General features: G+C 46.4%; 1 protein-coding gene across 4 annotated transcripts in view; it reads left to right on the top strand.

The window, feature by feature from the left end:
• Positions 1-16,402, top strand: part of SCAMP5 (secretory carrier membrane protein 5) — a 28,036-nt gene extending 11,634 nt beyond the window's left edge. Inside the window, exons 2-8 of one of the 4 annotated variants that reach the window (XM_037141683.2) lie at positions 386-471; positions 7,732-7,773; positions 8,555-8,683; positions 11,571-11,727; positions 12,823-12,924; positions 13,362-13,479; positions 13,737-16,402. In XM_037141683.2, coding sequence (XP_036997578.1) covers positions 7,767-7,773; positions 8,555-8,683; positions 11,571-11,727; positions 12,823-12,924; positions 13,362-13,479; positions 13,737-13,931 — 708 coding nt within the window. In that variant the 5' untranslated portion in view covers positions 386-471; positions 7,732-7,766 and the 3' untranslated portion in view covers positions 13,932-16,402. Of the gene's footprint in view, positions 1-385; positions 472-502; positions 526-7,731; positions 7,774-8,554; positions 8,684-11,570; positions 11,728-12,822; positions 12,925-13,361; positions 13,480-13,736 lie in introns of those variants that run through there. The other 3 variants (XM_053656868.1, XM_037141682.2, XM_037141684.2) reach the window with 3 other exon arrangements.
• The last annotated feature ends 961 nt before the right edge of the window (positions 16,403-17,363 follow it).

Here is a 17,363-nt window from a genome sequence, read left to right as displayed (position 1 = left end):
ATAGTAATAATTTCATTTTCTCTGTCCCCCAGGGAGCCACAATTATTTTTTTCTTGATATGCTACTAGAGATTCTTTGTGTACCTATTACCAAATACAAATAGGGTGGGGCAAAAGTAGGTTTACAGTTGTTTGTATGGAAAATAATACAATAATTAATAAATAGCAATACAAAAATAAACTTTTGCATAAACACAACTGTAAACCTATTTATGCCCCAGTCTGTGTTAGTGTGTTTTCCCCTGATGTTTCACTTTGAAAAATTTCAAAGCTGTAGAAGGGTTTAAAGAACACTGCAATGAACACTTGTTCTAAGGTACGTCACCTAGACCCATCAATTTTTAATATTTTGTGACATTTACTTTACCTAATTCTTTTTTTTGCAGAACAAGTTGAAAGTAAGTTGCAGATAAGACACCGTACCTTTGAATACTTCAGCATTTATCTCCTAAGAACAAAAGTATTCTCCCGGGTAACTACAACATCTAAGAAATTTAACATTGAACAATGATACGAGCTATGCAGTGTATGTTCAAATTTCTCGTCCTAAAAACGTGCTTTAGAGCTGTGCTTTAGAAATCCAGGATTCACTACAGGATCACTCATTGCATTTGGTCGCATGACTCTAATCCCTCTAATTTTTTTTCCTTTAACCAATTTTTGTCTTTCATGACATTAACATTTATTTGCTGTGGAGAATTCCTCACAATCTGGATTTGTGAGATTGTTTTTTCTTAGTATTTTGAAATGAAACATTTTGGCAACAGTATTACATAGATGACCTTGTCTCTGTGTGTATCACAGTCGGGAGGTACGTGATGTCCTTTGGCCCCATTATCACATTATCGGAAATGCTAAGCTTGGTGGTTTGCTCTGTCAGATCTTCTCATTACTGAAGTACTCTTTCTCCATTGTGATTAATAAGTAATCTGAGGGGTGGCATTCAAACTGTGGGATGCTCCTATTATCAGCCATTGATCATCCTTATTTGTATGGGTTCTTACACAAGGGTTGCAAATGATGATTTTTTAAAATTCTGATTCTATTATTAGAATTTTTCTTTCTCCTCTCCCTTTCTTTTGTAGGTCATCCTAGACTTGTGTATTCTTTTCTTTCTTTAAGTATATTTTATTGATTATGCTATCATAGTTTTCCCAATTTTTCCCCCTTCATGGCCCCTCTGCTCTGCACTCCCCAACCCTCCAGCATCCACCCCACTGAGTTCCTGTCCATGGGTTGTACTTTGACTTCTCTGTTTCCTGTACCAGTCTTGACCTCTCCCCATCTATTTTATTCCTACCAATTATGCTTCTTCTTCCTTGTACCTTTCTCTCCTCATTCTTCCCCTCCCCCTTCCTACTGAAAACCCTCCATGTGATGTCCATTTCTCTGATTCTGTTCCTGTTCTAGGTGTTTGTTTAGTTCTTGGGTTGTTTTTTTTTTAATGTTCAGCTGTTGATTGTTGTGAATTTGTTGTTATTTTATTATTCATAATTTTTTATCTTCTTCTATTTCTTAGATAAGTCCCTTTAACATTTCATATAATAAGGGCTTGGTGATGATGAACTCCTTTAACTTGACCTTATCTGGGAAGCACTTTATCTGCCCTTCCATTCTAAATGGTAGCTTTGCTGGATAGAGTAATCTTGGATGTAGGTCCTTGCCTTTTATGACTTCAAATACTTCTTTCTAGCCCATTCTTGCCTACAAGTTTTCTTTTGAGAAATCACCTGTTAGCCTTATGGGCACACCTTTGTAAGTAACTCTCTTCTCTTGCTGCTTTTAAGATTCTCTCTTTATCTTTGTCTTGGGTAACTTAATGATGATGTGCCTTGGTGTGTTCCTCTTTGGGTCCAATTTCTTTGGGACTCTGGGCTTCCTGGTAGTCTATTTCTTTCACCAGATTGGGGAAGTTTTTCTTCATTATTTGTTCAAATAAATTTTCAACTTCTTGCTCTTTTTCTTCTCCTTCTGGCATCCCTATAATTCTGATGTTAGAGTGTTTAAAGCTGTCCCAGAAGTTCCTAAGCCTCTCCTCATTTTTTTGAATTCTTGTTTCTTCATTCTGTTCTATTTGGATGTTTAGTTCTTCCTTTTGTTCCAAATTGTTGATTTGAGTCCTGGTTTCCTTCCCTTAACTGTTGGTTCCCTGTATATTTTGCTTTATTTCACTTTATGTTACCTTCATTTGTTCCTTCATTTTGCAACCGAGGTCAATTAGTTCTGAGGGCATCTGTTTACCGGTGTTTTGAACTCTGCATCAGATAGGTTGGCATCTCCTTGTCACTTAGCTCTTTTTCAGGAGTTTTGATCTGTTCTTTCATTTGGACCATATTTCTTTGTCTTGGCACACCTGTTACATTGTCAGGGTGAGGGAGATGAGGTATTCATGGGGTGAGGCAACCCTCTTCACTGTGTTGTGGCACTGTCAGTGGGGGAGGGGTCAGAGAGGGAACAATGTGGTTTGCTTACTCCGTTCTGGCCCCATTTTCCAACCAACACTCTGTAGTGTGAGACTGAGAGTTTCTCCCCCACTGCGGTGGCAACCCCCACAGTAGTTTACAGCTAGCTTTGAGTCTAGTTTCCTGTTCAGCCAGCCCCACCTCACCTGGCCTGCATGGTTCACTGCTTTGCCCTGCTCAGCCTTTCTACTTGGCTGTCCACCTACCAATGTTTTTTTAACTCCTTGGTTGTCAGAGTTACATGCAGTTTGATTTTCTGGCACTTCTGGTTGTTTATTGTTTTTAGATTGGTTGTTATCCTTCTTTTGGTTGGGTGAGGAAGCTAAGCCTATCTACCTACGCCTCCATCTTGGTGGGAACTCCCACTTGTATATGCTTTACATTCAGTGTGTTATAACCTACCCATGACTAACATGAGTCATATTTTTCCATTTTTTGAGAACTTTCATACTAAAGTTGAAGAAGTAGTAAAAAGTACCCTTTTTATATAGCTTCACCCAGATTCACCAGTTGTTAACATATGCCACATGTGCTTTGATCCTGTCTATATCTCTCTCTTCATAATTTCCTATTTTATGTTTGAAGTGACATCATAATACATTACCCCTATTATGACAACATATTACTTTACCCCTAAACACTTGAGCACATATTTCCAAAGTACAAGGACATTCTCCCACATAACCTTGATATCATTGTAGCACCCTAGAAATGTAACACTGACACAATATTATTATCTAGTTTAGAGTCTATACTCAAGTTTCCTTTTTTATTCCAGTGATGGCGTTTATAGTGTTCCCCCAATCAAGGCTTACACATTGGTTTTTGTTGCCATGTATCTTTAGTCTCCAATAGTTTAAACAATCCCTTATCTCTTTACATTTTCTTTTGTCTTTTGGGATGTTGATATTTTTTTAACAGTCCACGTCAGTGTAGGTTTTAGAATGCTGCACAATTTGGGATCGTCTGGTTGTTCCTCATGATTAGATGCAGGTGCAACATTTTGGGTCCAGAACACTACACAGGTGACGCTGTGCCCATCTCCCCACATCACATTGGGAGGCCATAATGTCCATCTGTCCCATTATTAGTAAGGTTAAGTCTGATCATCTGGTTAAGGTGGCATTTGCTAGCTTCCTTCACAGTATAAAAGCCTGTTTTCTTTTGTAATTAAGTAATCTTTGGGCTAGTACTTTGAGACTCTGTGACTCTTTTCCTCCCTACAATCTTTTGCCCAGTGAAAGATTTAGCATCTATTGAGGATCCTTGCCTGAATCAGCTATCTCTTTAGTGATTGTAAGATTGGGAGATTTCTCTAATTCTGTTATTCCTTTTACATTTATAGCTGGCATTCTTCTGCAGAGAGCTAGCTTTCTTCCTCCTTCTCTTTTTAAATTTTTTTCTTTTCTTTTTTATTGCTTCTAGAGAGAGGAAAAGGGAGGGAGAATGAGAAGGAGAGAAACATGGATCAGTTGCCTGTGCCTCAAATGGGGACCAAACCTGAAACCCAGGCGTGTGCCCTGACTGGAAATCGAACCAGTGACCTTTCAGTTTGCAGGACAACATCCAACCAACAGAGCCACACCAGCCAGGGCTTCCTTCCTTCTCTTTTAAAAATGAGTGTCACTTTGGACTTATGAATTATTTTTTAAAATTTAGTATGTTATTATTGTTATTATTACTTTCATACTCGTCATTGTCCCAAATTTGGCTGGCAGTAGCCCCATTCAAACTGATGTCCTGTTGATGTGCCCCCATTCATTGCACACCTTTCTGTTTCTGTCACCGCAAGATGTTCTGACCAGGGGTGTCCAACCTTTTGGCATCTCTGGGCCACACCGGAAGAAGAAGAGTTGTCTGGGGCTACACATTAAATGCATCGTGACACATAATCACAAAAAAATCTCATCATGCTTTAAGTAAATGTACGGCTTTATGCTGGGCTGCATTTACAGCCACCGTGAGTTGCATGTGGCCACAGGTGGGACACCGTGTCAGGCTGAACCTTGTATTTATCTCTGCTGGGGACCAGCCACATGTATGTATAGGGCCCAGCACAAATAACACCCCTTTTTTAATTATAAAATCATAAATGTGTAATTCCGTAACATAACAATATCACACTCAAGCACAACATATGACATTTTAGGTGAAATGTTCAAATTAAAACTATAAATTATTGCACCGATATTATTACCCTACCAACCACACTCAAGCAGGCATTACTTCTGCTGTATCCTGTATTTTAAATCATGGGATCATACTGATACCTCCAATTCAAATCCAACATCTCAGGACTCTTCTTTTTTAACCTTTCCACATTCCATATACTGTTTTCATACTCTTAACAATGAGAACTCAGGTTCCCAATCACACACATTTACTCATGTGCTTTCTCCTACACTTCATATGACCAAGTTTCAGAATCACCACATTAGTACCAGCAGTAACGGTAAATCTGTGGATGTATGGGATATTTTTCCAGTTATTTTTGTCCTTGAGATACATCCATCTGAGAGAACACAGTACTGTGAGAAGTTACATGGCTAATTCTTTTTCCTGTGATTGAGTCCAGCTTCATTGGTTTTTGTTTATTTCAACTTGAGAACTTACTTTTATTTCTGGTGTAAGTTTTTTAATATTAAGACATTATATGTACAAAAATATGTAAAAATCTTGGTTACCTAGAGAAGTCTCACGACTCATCCTAGCCCTTCCACCATGTCGGTTTCCATGTCATTCGTTTCTGGCTTTTTCTTGCTGTGTTTCTTTTGCAAAAATAAGCAAATTAGTATGCATATTCTTATGTCTCTTTATTTCTTGCATAATAGGTGGCACGCTATACTTGTCTGTACTTTGTTTTTTTCACCTGACAGTGTATCCTAGAAGTCATTCCATAGCGGTTCAGAGAGATCAGCTTCCTTGTTTTTTACTTCTGTGTAGTGCTCCGTTGAATGGCGTGCCATAGTTCGTTCAGATAGTTGCATTTAGGTTACTTCCAACATTTTGCTATTACAAATAGTGTCATGTTGAATAATGTGTATTTGTGTCTTATTTGTGGGTAAATAAACAAAAGTTGGATTGTTGAGTCAAAAGGAAAATAGATTTTTTGTTCTCCTTTCTCCTCCTTTAAAAAAAAAACGAAAGGTAGCATATTACGTAGACTATTTTGCATGTTGCATCTTCAATGATTAGTAATTGTGGAGGTCTTCCCATATCAGTATTTTTAAAAATAGCTGCAGAGCATTTTAAAAAAGAGCTGCAGAGCAGTCTATTGTATGACTGTACCGTTTATTTAATCAGCCCCCTATTGATGACATGTAGATTGTTTCTGTCTTTTGGTATTACAAACAATGCTACGGTAATGCAGCCGTCTAAGGGTATCACTTCATGTGGGTCCCTAGCACGCTTATCTTTTTTCCTTTGGGGTAGATATTTTGGTTTTTTTTATATCTGTATTTGATTTCATCACAAATTGTCCACAAAGATTATAATTGCCCAAACTTTTAACTGGATCCAGAGAAATCTGACTGGAACTCTAGGAGGATTTGTGTTTCTTTTTTGTAAAGCAAACTTTTCATTGAAATACAACAAATTAAAAAAGTGTACAAATTGCAACTACATGTTTCACAAATTTTCACAAAGCCAATACCTCTAACACCATAGATTTGTTTTGTCTGTTTTTCAACTTTATAGAAATCTCTACCCAACTTTGAAATGGTGCATTGCCTTAGCACTTGGTCACAGACCATGTTCTGATTTTGATGATGTATATATAGCTCCACCAAAGTTACTGTTCTAAGTGAGCTGATTGCTCATTCACTTCCTTGCCTTTAACTCAGTGTATGTCTCAGTGCGGGCTCCATGCTGAGCTCCTGACCGGAGTGTCCCCGGTGCTTACAAGGCAGCTCTGTCTGGGGTCTCACAGCACCTGAGACTTGGCAAGACAACGCAGCTACTTGTTTTCTTCCCCAGAACCCTGTCTTTTCTCACAGGTGCCTCCTGTGATGGGCTCCCTGTTAACAGGCCCCACCTCTCTTGGTGTTTAAGCTGGCACGGAGTCTTCTTGTTGGCTCCCTCACCAACTCCCCAAATCCACCTCAGTGCCCCTTCAAACTTCCTCCTGAGGACCTCAAGCATCATTTCCTGTCCACCTCCCCTCTCTGCTTTGGCCACCTGTGGCTTTCTTTCCTTTATTTAAAAGTGTGAGTTTCCTTCAGGGTCTCTGCAGGCTTTCCCCTCTTCCCCGAAGGCTGCCCTGCCCTGGGCAACTCCTCTGTGTTCTGTAGGGAGGGCTCTTCTACTTCAGACCAGGTTAGATCACCTTGATATATGCTGCCTTGCTCCGGCCCGCGGAGCAATCAACTGGGGCTCGACCATCTACCTAGAACAAATGAGTTGGGGGGACAAGAGGTGCGAAGAATGGCAGCAAGACAAAAGATTCTGATCAAGCTGCAAACTTTATTTTTCCGAACTGGGTATATATAGAGGGGGGGAGGGAGAGGAAGGAGATTAGGTTGCTTGCTATTGGCTAGCTTGGGACAAAGAAGGGCCCGCTTATTGATTACTTGGGTGCAACTGGTACTCGTGGACACCTTATGTGCCTGTAGCTGATTGGCTTGTGGAGCGCATGCACACCTCATGTACCTGTAGCCGGTTGGCTTGTGGCGCGCACAGGTTCCTGTAATCAATGCAATGTTTTTAGCTAGAAGCCAGGTGTAAGGTTCCCAACACTGCCTATGTTTTCATACCATCCTTCCCTTTTATTTTCATGCAGAGGGCGGGGGCCATATCTTTCTTATTCATGCTGTTTCCCCAGTGCCTGGCAGATTGTAAATCCCCCCAAAGTGAACATATCACTGAAGGCAAAGGCAGGAGGGAGGGGAGCCTCACCTGTGACTGAGGCCTGGGATCTGCCTTATTCAGGCTCAAAAAATAGGATTTTCTCTTTCATAGGTCTGGTCCTCTCGGGCCCTCTCTGTCACTTACCTTTCCCTGCATGGGGCCCCCTGTTAGGTTTCTTTCCTACCCTGGGGCTTTTCTGTGGTTAGTCTTTGTGCCTTGAGGCAAAGGGTCTGAATGCCTGGAAGGAGGGAGCTGGTAGAATGGTATCTCTGTGAGGTGGGAGATGCCTTCACTGGGTTCATCTCTCTGTGACAGTTTGAACAGGGTCCTGCCCTAGGGATGTCCAGCCCTGCTGGGGTTGAGAGTGGGACCTGGTTAGGAGGGGCCATGATCCTCATTCTTCTCTGGCTTTTCTTTCCTTCCAGTTCAGGACAAAAAGGCTGGGCCCGCTGGCGCCATCATGGCAGGTAAGGAGAGGGTGGGCCATGTGGGTGAGACGTGCAAGTTAGCATAGTGTGGGTGGACCTCTTCCTAGTCCTCTTATCCTGCCCCCCCTACCCCGTGTTTAGAGGTTAGGTTCTTTCTGTCCTCTTGTCCCCAGGTTTTCCCTGGTCCCATCCTTAGGCCTGTCTATTTGAGAGCCTGAATGTGACACTGACTAGCCCTCTGTCAAACCTCTGACCCTGGAGATGATGCCCTGGTCCTACTGGCCATCGGACTGATGGGTGGCATAGTCCCTATCCCCTCTGTCACCATTGCTTTCTAATACTCTGAGACCTTTTCCTTCTGGATTCTGAGTTGTGTGGTTTCCAAAGGCTCAGGTAGAAAATGCCAGAGCTGAAGGGACTTTTAGGGACTATCTAGCTCAACTTTCATCCCACTGGATAAACAGGTCTGGAGAGGGGTGATGACTTGCCCAAGAGCAGAATATTGGAGTTGAGGCTAGAACTCTCATTTCTAGACTAACCTTTCCTGCTCCTTCCACCTGGAACTGGCTCCCTGCCGAGGAGGGTGCCGCACCACTGATGGGCAGCATTTACTGTTTCTCTTCTGAGAGCAACACTGCTTTAGGGCTTTTGGTTACCTTGGGAACCTCACAGAGGAAGCAGGATGGTTGGGTAGGGACAGCAAAGTAGCCTATGATCACAAGGCCTGACGGGCAGCCTAGGCCAGAGAAAGAATGATGATGCTGGATTTTGGGGAAGCGGAACATTCAAGGTGATGCCATGCGATGTGCTTCACCTACAGAGAAAGTGAACAACTTCCCACCACTGCCCAAATTCATCCCGCTGAAGCCATGTTTCTACCAAGACTTTGAGGCGGACATTCCTCCCCAGCATCTCAGCATGACAAAGCGCCTCTACTACCTCTGGATGTGTGAGTGCTGTGGGTGGGGGGCTGGGTGGAGGAGTGGGGCATTGGGGTGGGGGCCTGCAGGCTACCTGTCCTTCAGCCCCATTTGCAGCATTTGCATGGGACAGTAAATCTTTCCCTGCCTGATTCCGTAAGAGCTCCTCTCACGGGCCCACTTCCCAGCTGGGCCTTAGTTTTTCTCAGCCCCCCATCTAGGCCTCTCCTTTCTCCAACACGCATAGCCCATTCACAGACCATCTAGATGAGGGTTTCTGTCTCTTGCTCTCCCTTTCCTTTCCCACTGGAGTGGTTTTCTAGGCAACCTTTGGATTCTGAATTCAGAGAGGGATCCTTCCCTCCAAGCTTCATTTTTCCTGTTTGGCTGGAACAATGCTCAAAGAAAAGAGCATTCAGCTGGGAGTTGGGAGAGACGAGATCAAGGTGGCTGGTTGCTCCACTTCCCAAGCAGTAGGAAGAGGGTGTTGGCTGAGTGATCACTGTGGTTCCATGTCCAGCTCTGTGTTGTAGTCAGCGCTTCTAAGACTCTGGAGTTCTAATGTTCTAAGATTTTGAGGACCCCAGTTTCTGATGGTTTATGGAAGGTTGGTGGAAAAGGTATCATCTTGGGGGGTGGGACTTGGCTGTGCCCAGACTGGTCATAGGTACCTCTTAGGTATAGGCAGGGGGAGGAGTCTGATCATCCTGTGCTGGGTACCAGCCCCAAGGAATGCCAGACACCCACAAAGTGATGTTAGCCAGAGTCTGCCACATGTAGTGTTGCCTTGAGTAGGTCTGCTCTTAGCAGCTTGCCTGGGGAGATGATTCATTGTGCCAGGAAGGTGGCGAAGAATTCTGTCTTTGCAGCAGATCCTTCGTGGAATGGTAGACAGAGTATGGGGACAGACAGATTCAATTTCAAGTTCCGGCTTGGTCTTTGGGTGGACATGGGGCCATTTTCCCCTATGCAACATGAGAGAAAGAAGGGATAGGGCAGGTGTGGCTAGGTCTGTGGATGCTGGAAAGAGAATGAATAGGCTGTCTCTGAAGGCTTCCATTTTTTTCCCATCAAAATAGGATATAGAAGTGGGGATGGGAGCTTTGAGGAGACTGGAATTAGAATGAGAGCATGTTTGTGGACAGAAGGTAGGGACACTATCCAAAGAAATGTGACCTCTAAGATTTTTGGGCCATGCACAGGGTCCCTCTGAGAGGTCCTACCAGCAGTCTGGGATTGGGGGCACTCCTTTTTCCCTAGTAACATTCAGCTCAGCCAGATGGGAGTTATGCTGCTCTAGGGTGCATGGGATTAGAAGACAGGGCAGAATCTAAGCTAGATAAAAAGAGAGAAGTGGAGATAGAAAAAAGTCGATGGCTAGAGAGAGAGTGGCCAAGTCCATGGATGTCAGTTCCAAAGAGGCAGTAGAATATTTGCAGGAAAGGTAACTAGGTCAACTGAACTGGAGAGAGCTGGGACCGGGAAAAGAGGTTAAATCAGTATAAAAACAGGTTGATGTCTGGTTTATGTAAAAGCAAATAAAGTCCATGAGAACACCAAAGTTCCAGGAAGTTTGGGGGCAGGGAATACAAATGGAAGAAATGCAGATGAAAGGCACAGGAAGAAACGTGCAGGAGGAGGGTCCTGAGATGAGTATACCTGCACAGGTGACAGTGTTGTCAGGGTAGGCTTGGGAAGCATTCCCCATGACCCTGGGCTCTGGGGACTCTGCCCCTGAGCAGATCTCATTCAGGAGCTGGATTTAAGGGCTACAGATGTCTTCCTAAGTCCTCTCTAGGTACCTGCCAGATGCTTTGCTCCCAAAGAAATGTATCAAACCCTTGGGATGCTTACAGGTTCTAGTCAGAAGCTAGTACCATAGATGCCTGGATGTTTGAAGCTAAGATTGAGCCACCTTCCTTTGTTTATTCAGCAGGTCTTCGTGGAACCTTAAAGGAACTCAGCCTACTGTTTGAGGAAGGGAACACCCTGTGTCAGGAGACCTGGGTGTGTGTTAGTGCCAGCATCAGACGAGGAGGGAGTCTCTGAGGTCTCTGATGCTGGGCTTCTAAGGTTCCTATGTGGGCACAGAAGAGGGGGAGCCTGGGTCTTGTTCTTGGGGAGTTTCTCGTCTGGTTGATGGGCTGGGATTTGTACTTGAGGAACCATGAGAGCAGTCTAGGTCTGCAGGAGGTCAGAGGGGTGGGAGATGAACAGGCTGCAGTAGCGAAGGAAGGCTTCTTGGAGGAGGTGGCATGAGAGTTGTCTAAGAAATGGATTAGATAAGACTGAGTTCCCAGCTACCACTGCCTGCCTCATGAAAGTGCAGGGCAGATGGCACAGTAGCTTGAAAAGGTGTTTCTGCAAGGCCTTTCACTTTCCCCTTTTTGTGCCCCTACCTTGTGAGAGAAGATGTAAGGCAGGTTTCCTGTGCCTTAGTGATTGCTGTGGCTCTGGTGGGGGCAGGGGCTGAGGCTATTCTTGTAAGGAGAAGAGGTTTTTCTACTACCCCAAGGCTTTGGAGCCCTTCAACAGGGCTTGCTGGTCTGAGGCTCTGGATTTCTGCTCCAGAGGCTCTTTGTTCTCTGGGTTTCTTAGATCCCCAGAAGCAGGTGTGGGTGGGGACTGGTCTGAGCTCCCGGCTTTCTTTCTTACAGTCTGTACTCTGTGTGTGTGTGCATATCCTCACTGATGTGGGTTATGGGTGTGAACGTGTATAAATGTGGTTTGCATGTGTGGTGTTTGTGTGTGTCTACATCTCTCTACTTGCACTGTTTGCTTGTGTTTGATTATTACGTGTTGAGTTATGGGTATGTGCGTCCATGTCTGGGTGCTCATGTTATCTCTGCCTGGGACTGGTGTTTGTGTTCATGTCTGGTGTCTGTCTCTGTGTGTGCGTGTGCTCCTGGGTTGCAGTGAACAGCGTCACGCTGGCCGTGAACCTGGTGGGCTGTCTCGCGTGGCTGATCGGAGGCGGGGGAGCCACCAACTTTGGCCTCGCCTTTCTCTGGCTCATCCTCTTCACACCCTGCTCCTACGTCTGCTGGTTTCGGCCCATTTACAAGGCCTTCAAGTAAGTGGTTGGTGCTGACCCTGGCTCCTAACCCTGCCTCTTTGCTCATCTACCCTATCTCTTCTTTACATATTTTCTCACCTTTTTATTTTTATCATTATTATTTTTTGCTGTCTCCCAAACTTACTTTTCCTAGTTTACCCTCAGCTCAGACTGCCAAGTAGGATTTGGGCTTCCTGGGAGCTCTAGGGAGGGCTGGGAGTCAGAGCCTGCCTTTTAGTTCCTTTCTTCCTCACTGTACCTATGGGTATGGGCAACATAGAGTAGAAACCAGGCCGATTTTAGTTTTGCTTTTTCAGGCAGCTGCATGTTAAATTTTGCCAATGGGGCCACTCATCTTGGTAGAGTTGCCCGTCCTGTACCCATGGTGCTAGCCGATTTTATGCCAAGTGGACCATCTATCCATGTACCAATGGACCTAGGCATCCATATACCACTGACACTGTTTATGTGCTAATGAGGTCATCCAGCTCTGTGTCAAAGGGACCACCCATCCATGTATCAGTGGAGCCAGTTGTCTTGGTGCCGGTGGGTGTCTACTTTGTGTCACATGGGATTTTCAATCTTTGTGCCCGTTGGATTCCTCATTCATATACCAGTAAGGCTCTCTGGTGCCACTGGAGTATCCACAGAGCCTCATATGTCTGCCAATCAGACCATATATCTATGTGCCAATTAAGTTACTTTCTTGGTGCCAATAGGGTGTCCATTCTAGTACCAATGAGACTTTCTGTCTCTAAGCTTATGGGACCATCATCCATGTACCAGTGGAGCTAGTTATCTTGGTGCCAATGGAATTGTCCATCCCCTTGACAATGGAGTTGTTATTTCTGCCATAATGGACCCATCTATTTTTGTGCCAGTGGGGCCAACCATCCATGTCCCAGTGGGTGGTCCGTTCATGAAGAGACGTCTCCCTATGTAATGTTGCACAGACCTAACATATGGAATCCTGCAAAGATCCATGAGTAAACACTGTCCCATTTTGGCCTCTGTCCATTGTGTACTCACTTAAACTTGGAAGGGTCTGGGTGCCTTGAAGGCAGTGAATCCCTGGCCCTCTGCTCAGGTGATGAGCCTTCTCCTCTGTTGCAGGACTGACAGCTCCTTCAGCTTCATGGCGTTCTTCTTCACCTTCATGGCCCAGCTGGTCATCAGCATCATCCAAGCTGTGGGCATCCCAGGCTGGGGCGTCTGGTAAGAGACTGAGGTATCTGGGACTGACCCAGGGCTGGCATGGGCGGTGCCTTGGGTATGTCTTTTGTTTACCTCCGTGCACTAAACTGCCTAAACTGTGGAGAAGTGTGAAAGGATTCAGGCTGGTAGACACAACCATAGCATCAGAAGAGAAGGAGAACCTTGCAGTGGTTTTGAGGGGCTGGGGGTGTCAAGCATCATGAGAGAACCCGAGGAAAGAAAGCCTTATGTCTGAGGAGCTCATCTCCTGAGCTATGGGGAGGATTCTTCCTGAACCACTGACATAGGCCCTTTGGGTGTCAATGAGATGGCTCCTTTGTCCAGTGATATGGTCCCTCCATGTGACAATGAGATGGTCCCTTACCTGTGTCTAGTGAGGTTACACCTAGGTAGCCCTCACCGTGCTGGGCAGCCCCACAACTGGCCTCTTCCTGCAGCGGCTGGATCGCCACTATCTCCTTCTTTGGAACAAACGTTGGCTCAGCGGTGGTGATGCTCATTCCCACTGTCATGTTCACAGTTGTGGCTGTCTTTTCTTTCATCGCTCTCAGCATGGTATGTGATTAACTCATGGGTGAGCGGGTGGCTTTGGAAAGGGGTTGTGATCTGTAACAACCTCTCTTCTAAATGATAGGAGGACCCAGAGGTCTTCCAGGGACTCACTGTGGAATGTCTCAGTGGACTTTGCTCCTGGTGCACACAGCATGGGTGGGAGGGAGCACTGGCTTTTACAGTGAGTTGTCTCTGACTCCCATGCCTTTCCTGGGTGGCCTGGTTCTGATTAACCCTTCCTTGTGCTTCTCCTACTACAGGTTCATAAGTTCTACCGGGGCAGTGGAGGGAGTTTCAGCAAAGCTCAGGAGGAGTGGACCACGGGGGCATGGAAGAACCCACACGTGCAGCAAGCAGCCCAGAATGCAGCCATGGGGGCGGCCCAGGGTGCCATGAATCAGCCCCAGACTCAATATTCTGCCACCCCCAACTACACATACTCCAATGAGATGTGAGCCAGCCGAGCCTGCTGAAGGGCAGGGCTGAGGGCTGGTGGAATGGGGGCTCAAGCCCCTTCATCTGTTGTGGTGACCAAGCAGGGTTCCCCCCTCCGTTTTCTCCTCCCCCTTGTCTTTTCTCCTCTCCTCTTTGTACAAGATATCTATATCTATATCTGTATCTATATGATTATATAGATATATATATATATCCCCCTAGCCCCTTTGGATTTTGCTCTGAGCATTCTGAGAGCTGTGGGCTGCACATGCGTCCCACATGTGGTAGCTGTGTCCATGTACCCTGTGAAGTAGTGTGCAGTAGAGGTCTCTGTTGTCCTGGTGCTAGATGTATGCTGAGAACTAAACCAGCCTCTACCCTCTACCAGGCTACTCCCTCCGACTGACCTTGGCCCAGGGACCTGTCACGGGGCAGGGGTATAGCAGAGAGATCCTGACTCCCTCCCCAGGGTTAAGAGCTGAAACTGCTTCCACTTTTGGTCTGATTGGGAAGCAACACAGTCTAGCACTCATGGTGGTGGGAATGGTGGTGGGTTGGAGGGTGGGGACAGGCAGGGGGTCTTCCCTTGCTCCTTCTGATCTGGATCTCTTCCTCTTCAACCTCCTCCACTCCTTTCTTCCTACTGTCACATTCCCTGTGGTCTCTTTCCCAGGGCTTCTCCCTTCCCATGTGGCTTTTCTTTGTCTTCCTCAAGGCTAAACGTCACAATTGTATCTGCTCCTAAGACTGAGCCCATTCTCAGATGAAGGAAGCAGATAGGGGAGCTGAATCTCATCCCTGATGTGAGAGGGCACACAGATGCAGAGCCCCTCTGTGCACCTGACTTTTGGGACATGGCAGTGCAGGGTCCTCTCCCTGATTCTCAGAGCTTGGCCTGTAGAGGCAGGCTCCTATTTTCCCTTCCCTGCTCCCCCCGCGCCCGCCCTTCTCTTCTCAGAGCCCTCTCAAGCCCCCCAGCCCATGTCTCTCCCCAAATCTCCAGCTGCTATGGCCTGATGCTCCCACCCTACCCTGCCTTCCTTGAAGAATTGGGAGGTATCTGGTCAAATGTGCAGCTGGAACAGAGGATATGTATATAATTATTGGCTTCCGGGTGAAGTCTGGCCGGCTCAAGCCTGCTGGGAGGTACTAGGTGTCTCTGGGCGACTGACCATTGGATTCCTGGCAGCAGTAGCTATTCTGTGTGGATCTGGTAGAAGGGATAGGCTCCAAGGGCTGGGCCTGGAGGGGAGATCAGAGGAGAGGACAGGCAGGGCCCCGTGAGAGAGGTGCGTGCGTCCCCCATGCCAGCTTGCCTTTGGTCACAGGGCAGTACTGGGCACTTGAACTCAGGAACCAGGAAGAAGCACAGGCCCAATCTTATCAGCAGGTGTAATGGCAGAATGGGATTTCAGGTTAGTAACAGTAGGAAGGGAGGCTCTCTGGCCACCCACCCCCACATCAATATAACTTGCCTCCTCTTGCCTACTGGCCTTGGTCCTTGGCCCTTCTTCACCCTGCCAGAGCCCCTTTCTCTTCCTTGACAGTGATTTCAGGCCTGTAAGGCTATTCTGTTTCAAGCATTATGGGAATATTATGGTAAAGACCCTGGCTTTCTGAGGCCTGGAGTGGAGTGGATTCTCACTCATGGAATAACTGCTTGTTTTTCACTCTCCCTTCTACCCAGGCAATTGTCCTGAAAAACCAAACCCTGTTTGGCCAGTGTGGGCCGGTTCTAGCTTAGAACCCAGCACCTGGGCTTCCAGGTACGATCCTGAGCTTTGAGCTCCAAGTACGTCATTTTCATATAAGGGGAACCAGGGCCTCTGGAAAGTTCTCTTCCTAATGGTCCCTTAGGTTTGGGCCAGATTGTGATTGGCTGTCTCCTCTACCACTTTCTCTCTAGAAAGCATTTGCACAGCCCCTAGTACACTAGGTTCAGGTTCTTCCTCCCCTGTCCCTCCCCCAGCCCAGATTTCTGGTTCCCTTTCTTCTGGTCTCTGTTGTAGTCTAGGAGGCCTGTGCTCCAGTTGCCAGCCCAGAATCCATGATCTGCTGGTTTCCACCTCCAGTTGATTTCCCTCCCTTCCTTTCCTTTGTCCTGGCTTAGACCTGGCTGTGCTCTGACTGCCCCAGGGAAGGCCTGCTACTTGTGTGTGGTTGGGTGTGTCCAGACCCTGGAGTGCTGCATCTCCAGGCAACTATGCACTTTCCTGGTGAAGGAACCAATATAAGAAGTGGGGGCTAGGCCCAGATTCATCTCTGCTGGATGGTTTTGGGGGTGGGATGGAGGAAAGCCCAGGTCAGTTCTGGGAATCTTCAGGTCTGCAGCCAGCCAGTGACCTGCTTTTGTGTTCTGCTGGTGCCCACTGCTGCTCCTTATTTCTGGGAGACACAAACCGTTCTCCATCTGGCAGTTGACCTGCCTGAGCCAGTGTGTCTGTCTGTGGTAACTGAGTGAACAATAAAAGGGAACATTTGGCCCTATGTACCCTACCGTGTCATGTGTCTTCATGTGGGCTCGTGTGGAGGCAAGGGTGGGTCTGTATAGCCTGTCATTCTCAGTCCAAAAGTCACCTCTGTGTGGTTCTTTTTCTGAGGCAGCCATCAGCAGGCCTCGAAATAGCCACAGAGGTCTCCTTCCGATTAGGAAGGGTAGTTCCGAGTTCCTCAGGAGGAAGTAGAGGGCTTGATTAGTGGGTGAGGGCTGGGTTGGTCCTGCCCTGCAAGGGCAGGGGAAAAGCACAGGTGGCTTCACTCAGCTCTCATGATGGACTGGCAGCTGACTGGGCAGCCTCAACAAGCACAAGGAGTTCCAGGGTGCAGTGCTGAAGAATAAGGAAGGCTGTGAAGTGCACCCAGATACCTTCCTGTTGCTGATGCCATGCCCTCCATCTGGACTGCTGGGGGTGGGGGTGGTTTTGTTTTTGAAAAAAAATTTATTTTTAATTAAGAGAGGGGAAGGAAGGGAGGGAGAAAGGGAGAGAAACATAGATGTGAGAAACAACCATTGGTTGCCTCTCGTTTGCACGGATGGGAGGAACCCACAACCTATAGACATGAACCCTGACGAGGCATCAAACTGGCCACTTGCAGGATGATGCCCAACCAACTGAGCCACACTGGTCAGGGCTGGACTGCTGTTTTGGCTTTCTAAACTCCTGCTCATCATTCAGGATTCACCCTTAGTGACTCCCCTGAGAGGGATTACCTGCCTCTAGCTGTTTATTCCCCTATGCTTCATAAAGGACCTTATTCTGTAATTTTCTGTGCCCTTCCTTGTCTCAAGAGCAGGGATGCTCTCATTCATCTTTGTAACCTCTGTACTTAAAAGTATTCAGTATTAAACACTCCAAGGATGAGTAGTGTTTATGTGTGGAATGGGGGTGTGGGGTGGGAGGCCGGACAATTAGGCGAAATCCAGATGAGAGCACCAGAAAAAAACAAGAACA

The sequence above is a fragment of the Artibeus jamaicensis genome, unplaced genomic scaffold, assembly GCF_021234435.1.
Source record: "Artibeus jamaicensis isolate MK-2021 breed Jamaican fruit bat unplaced genomic scaffold, CSHL_Jam_final scaffold_286, whole genome shotgun sequence".
NCBI classification, from domain to species: Eukaryota; Metazoa; Chordata; class Mammalia; order Chiroptera; family Phyllostomidae; genus Artibeus; species Artibeus jamaicensis.
Note: the sequence above shows the minus strand (reverse complement) of the source record. Positions and strands in the feature narration are given on the sequence as shown.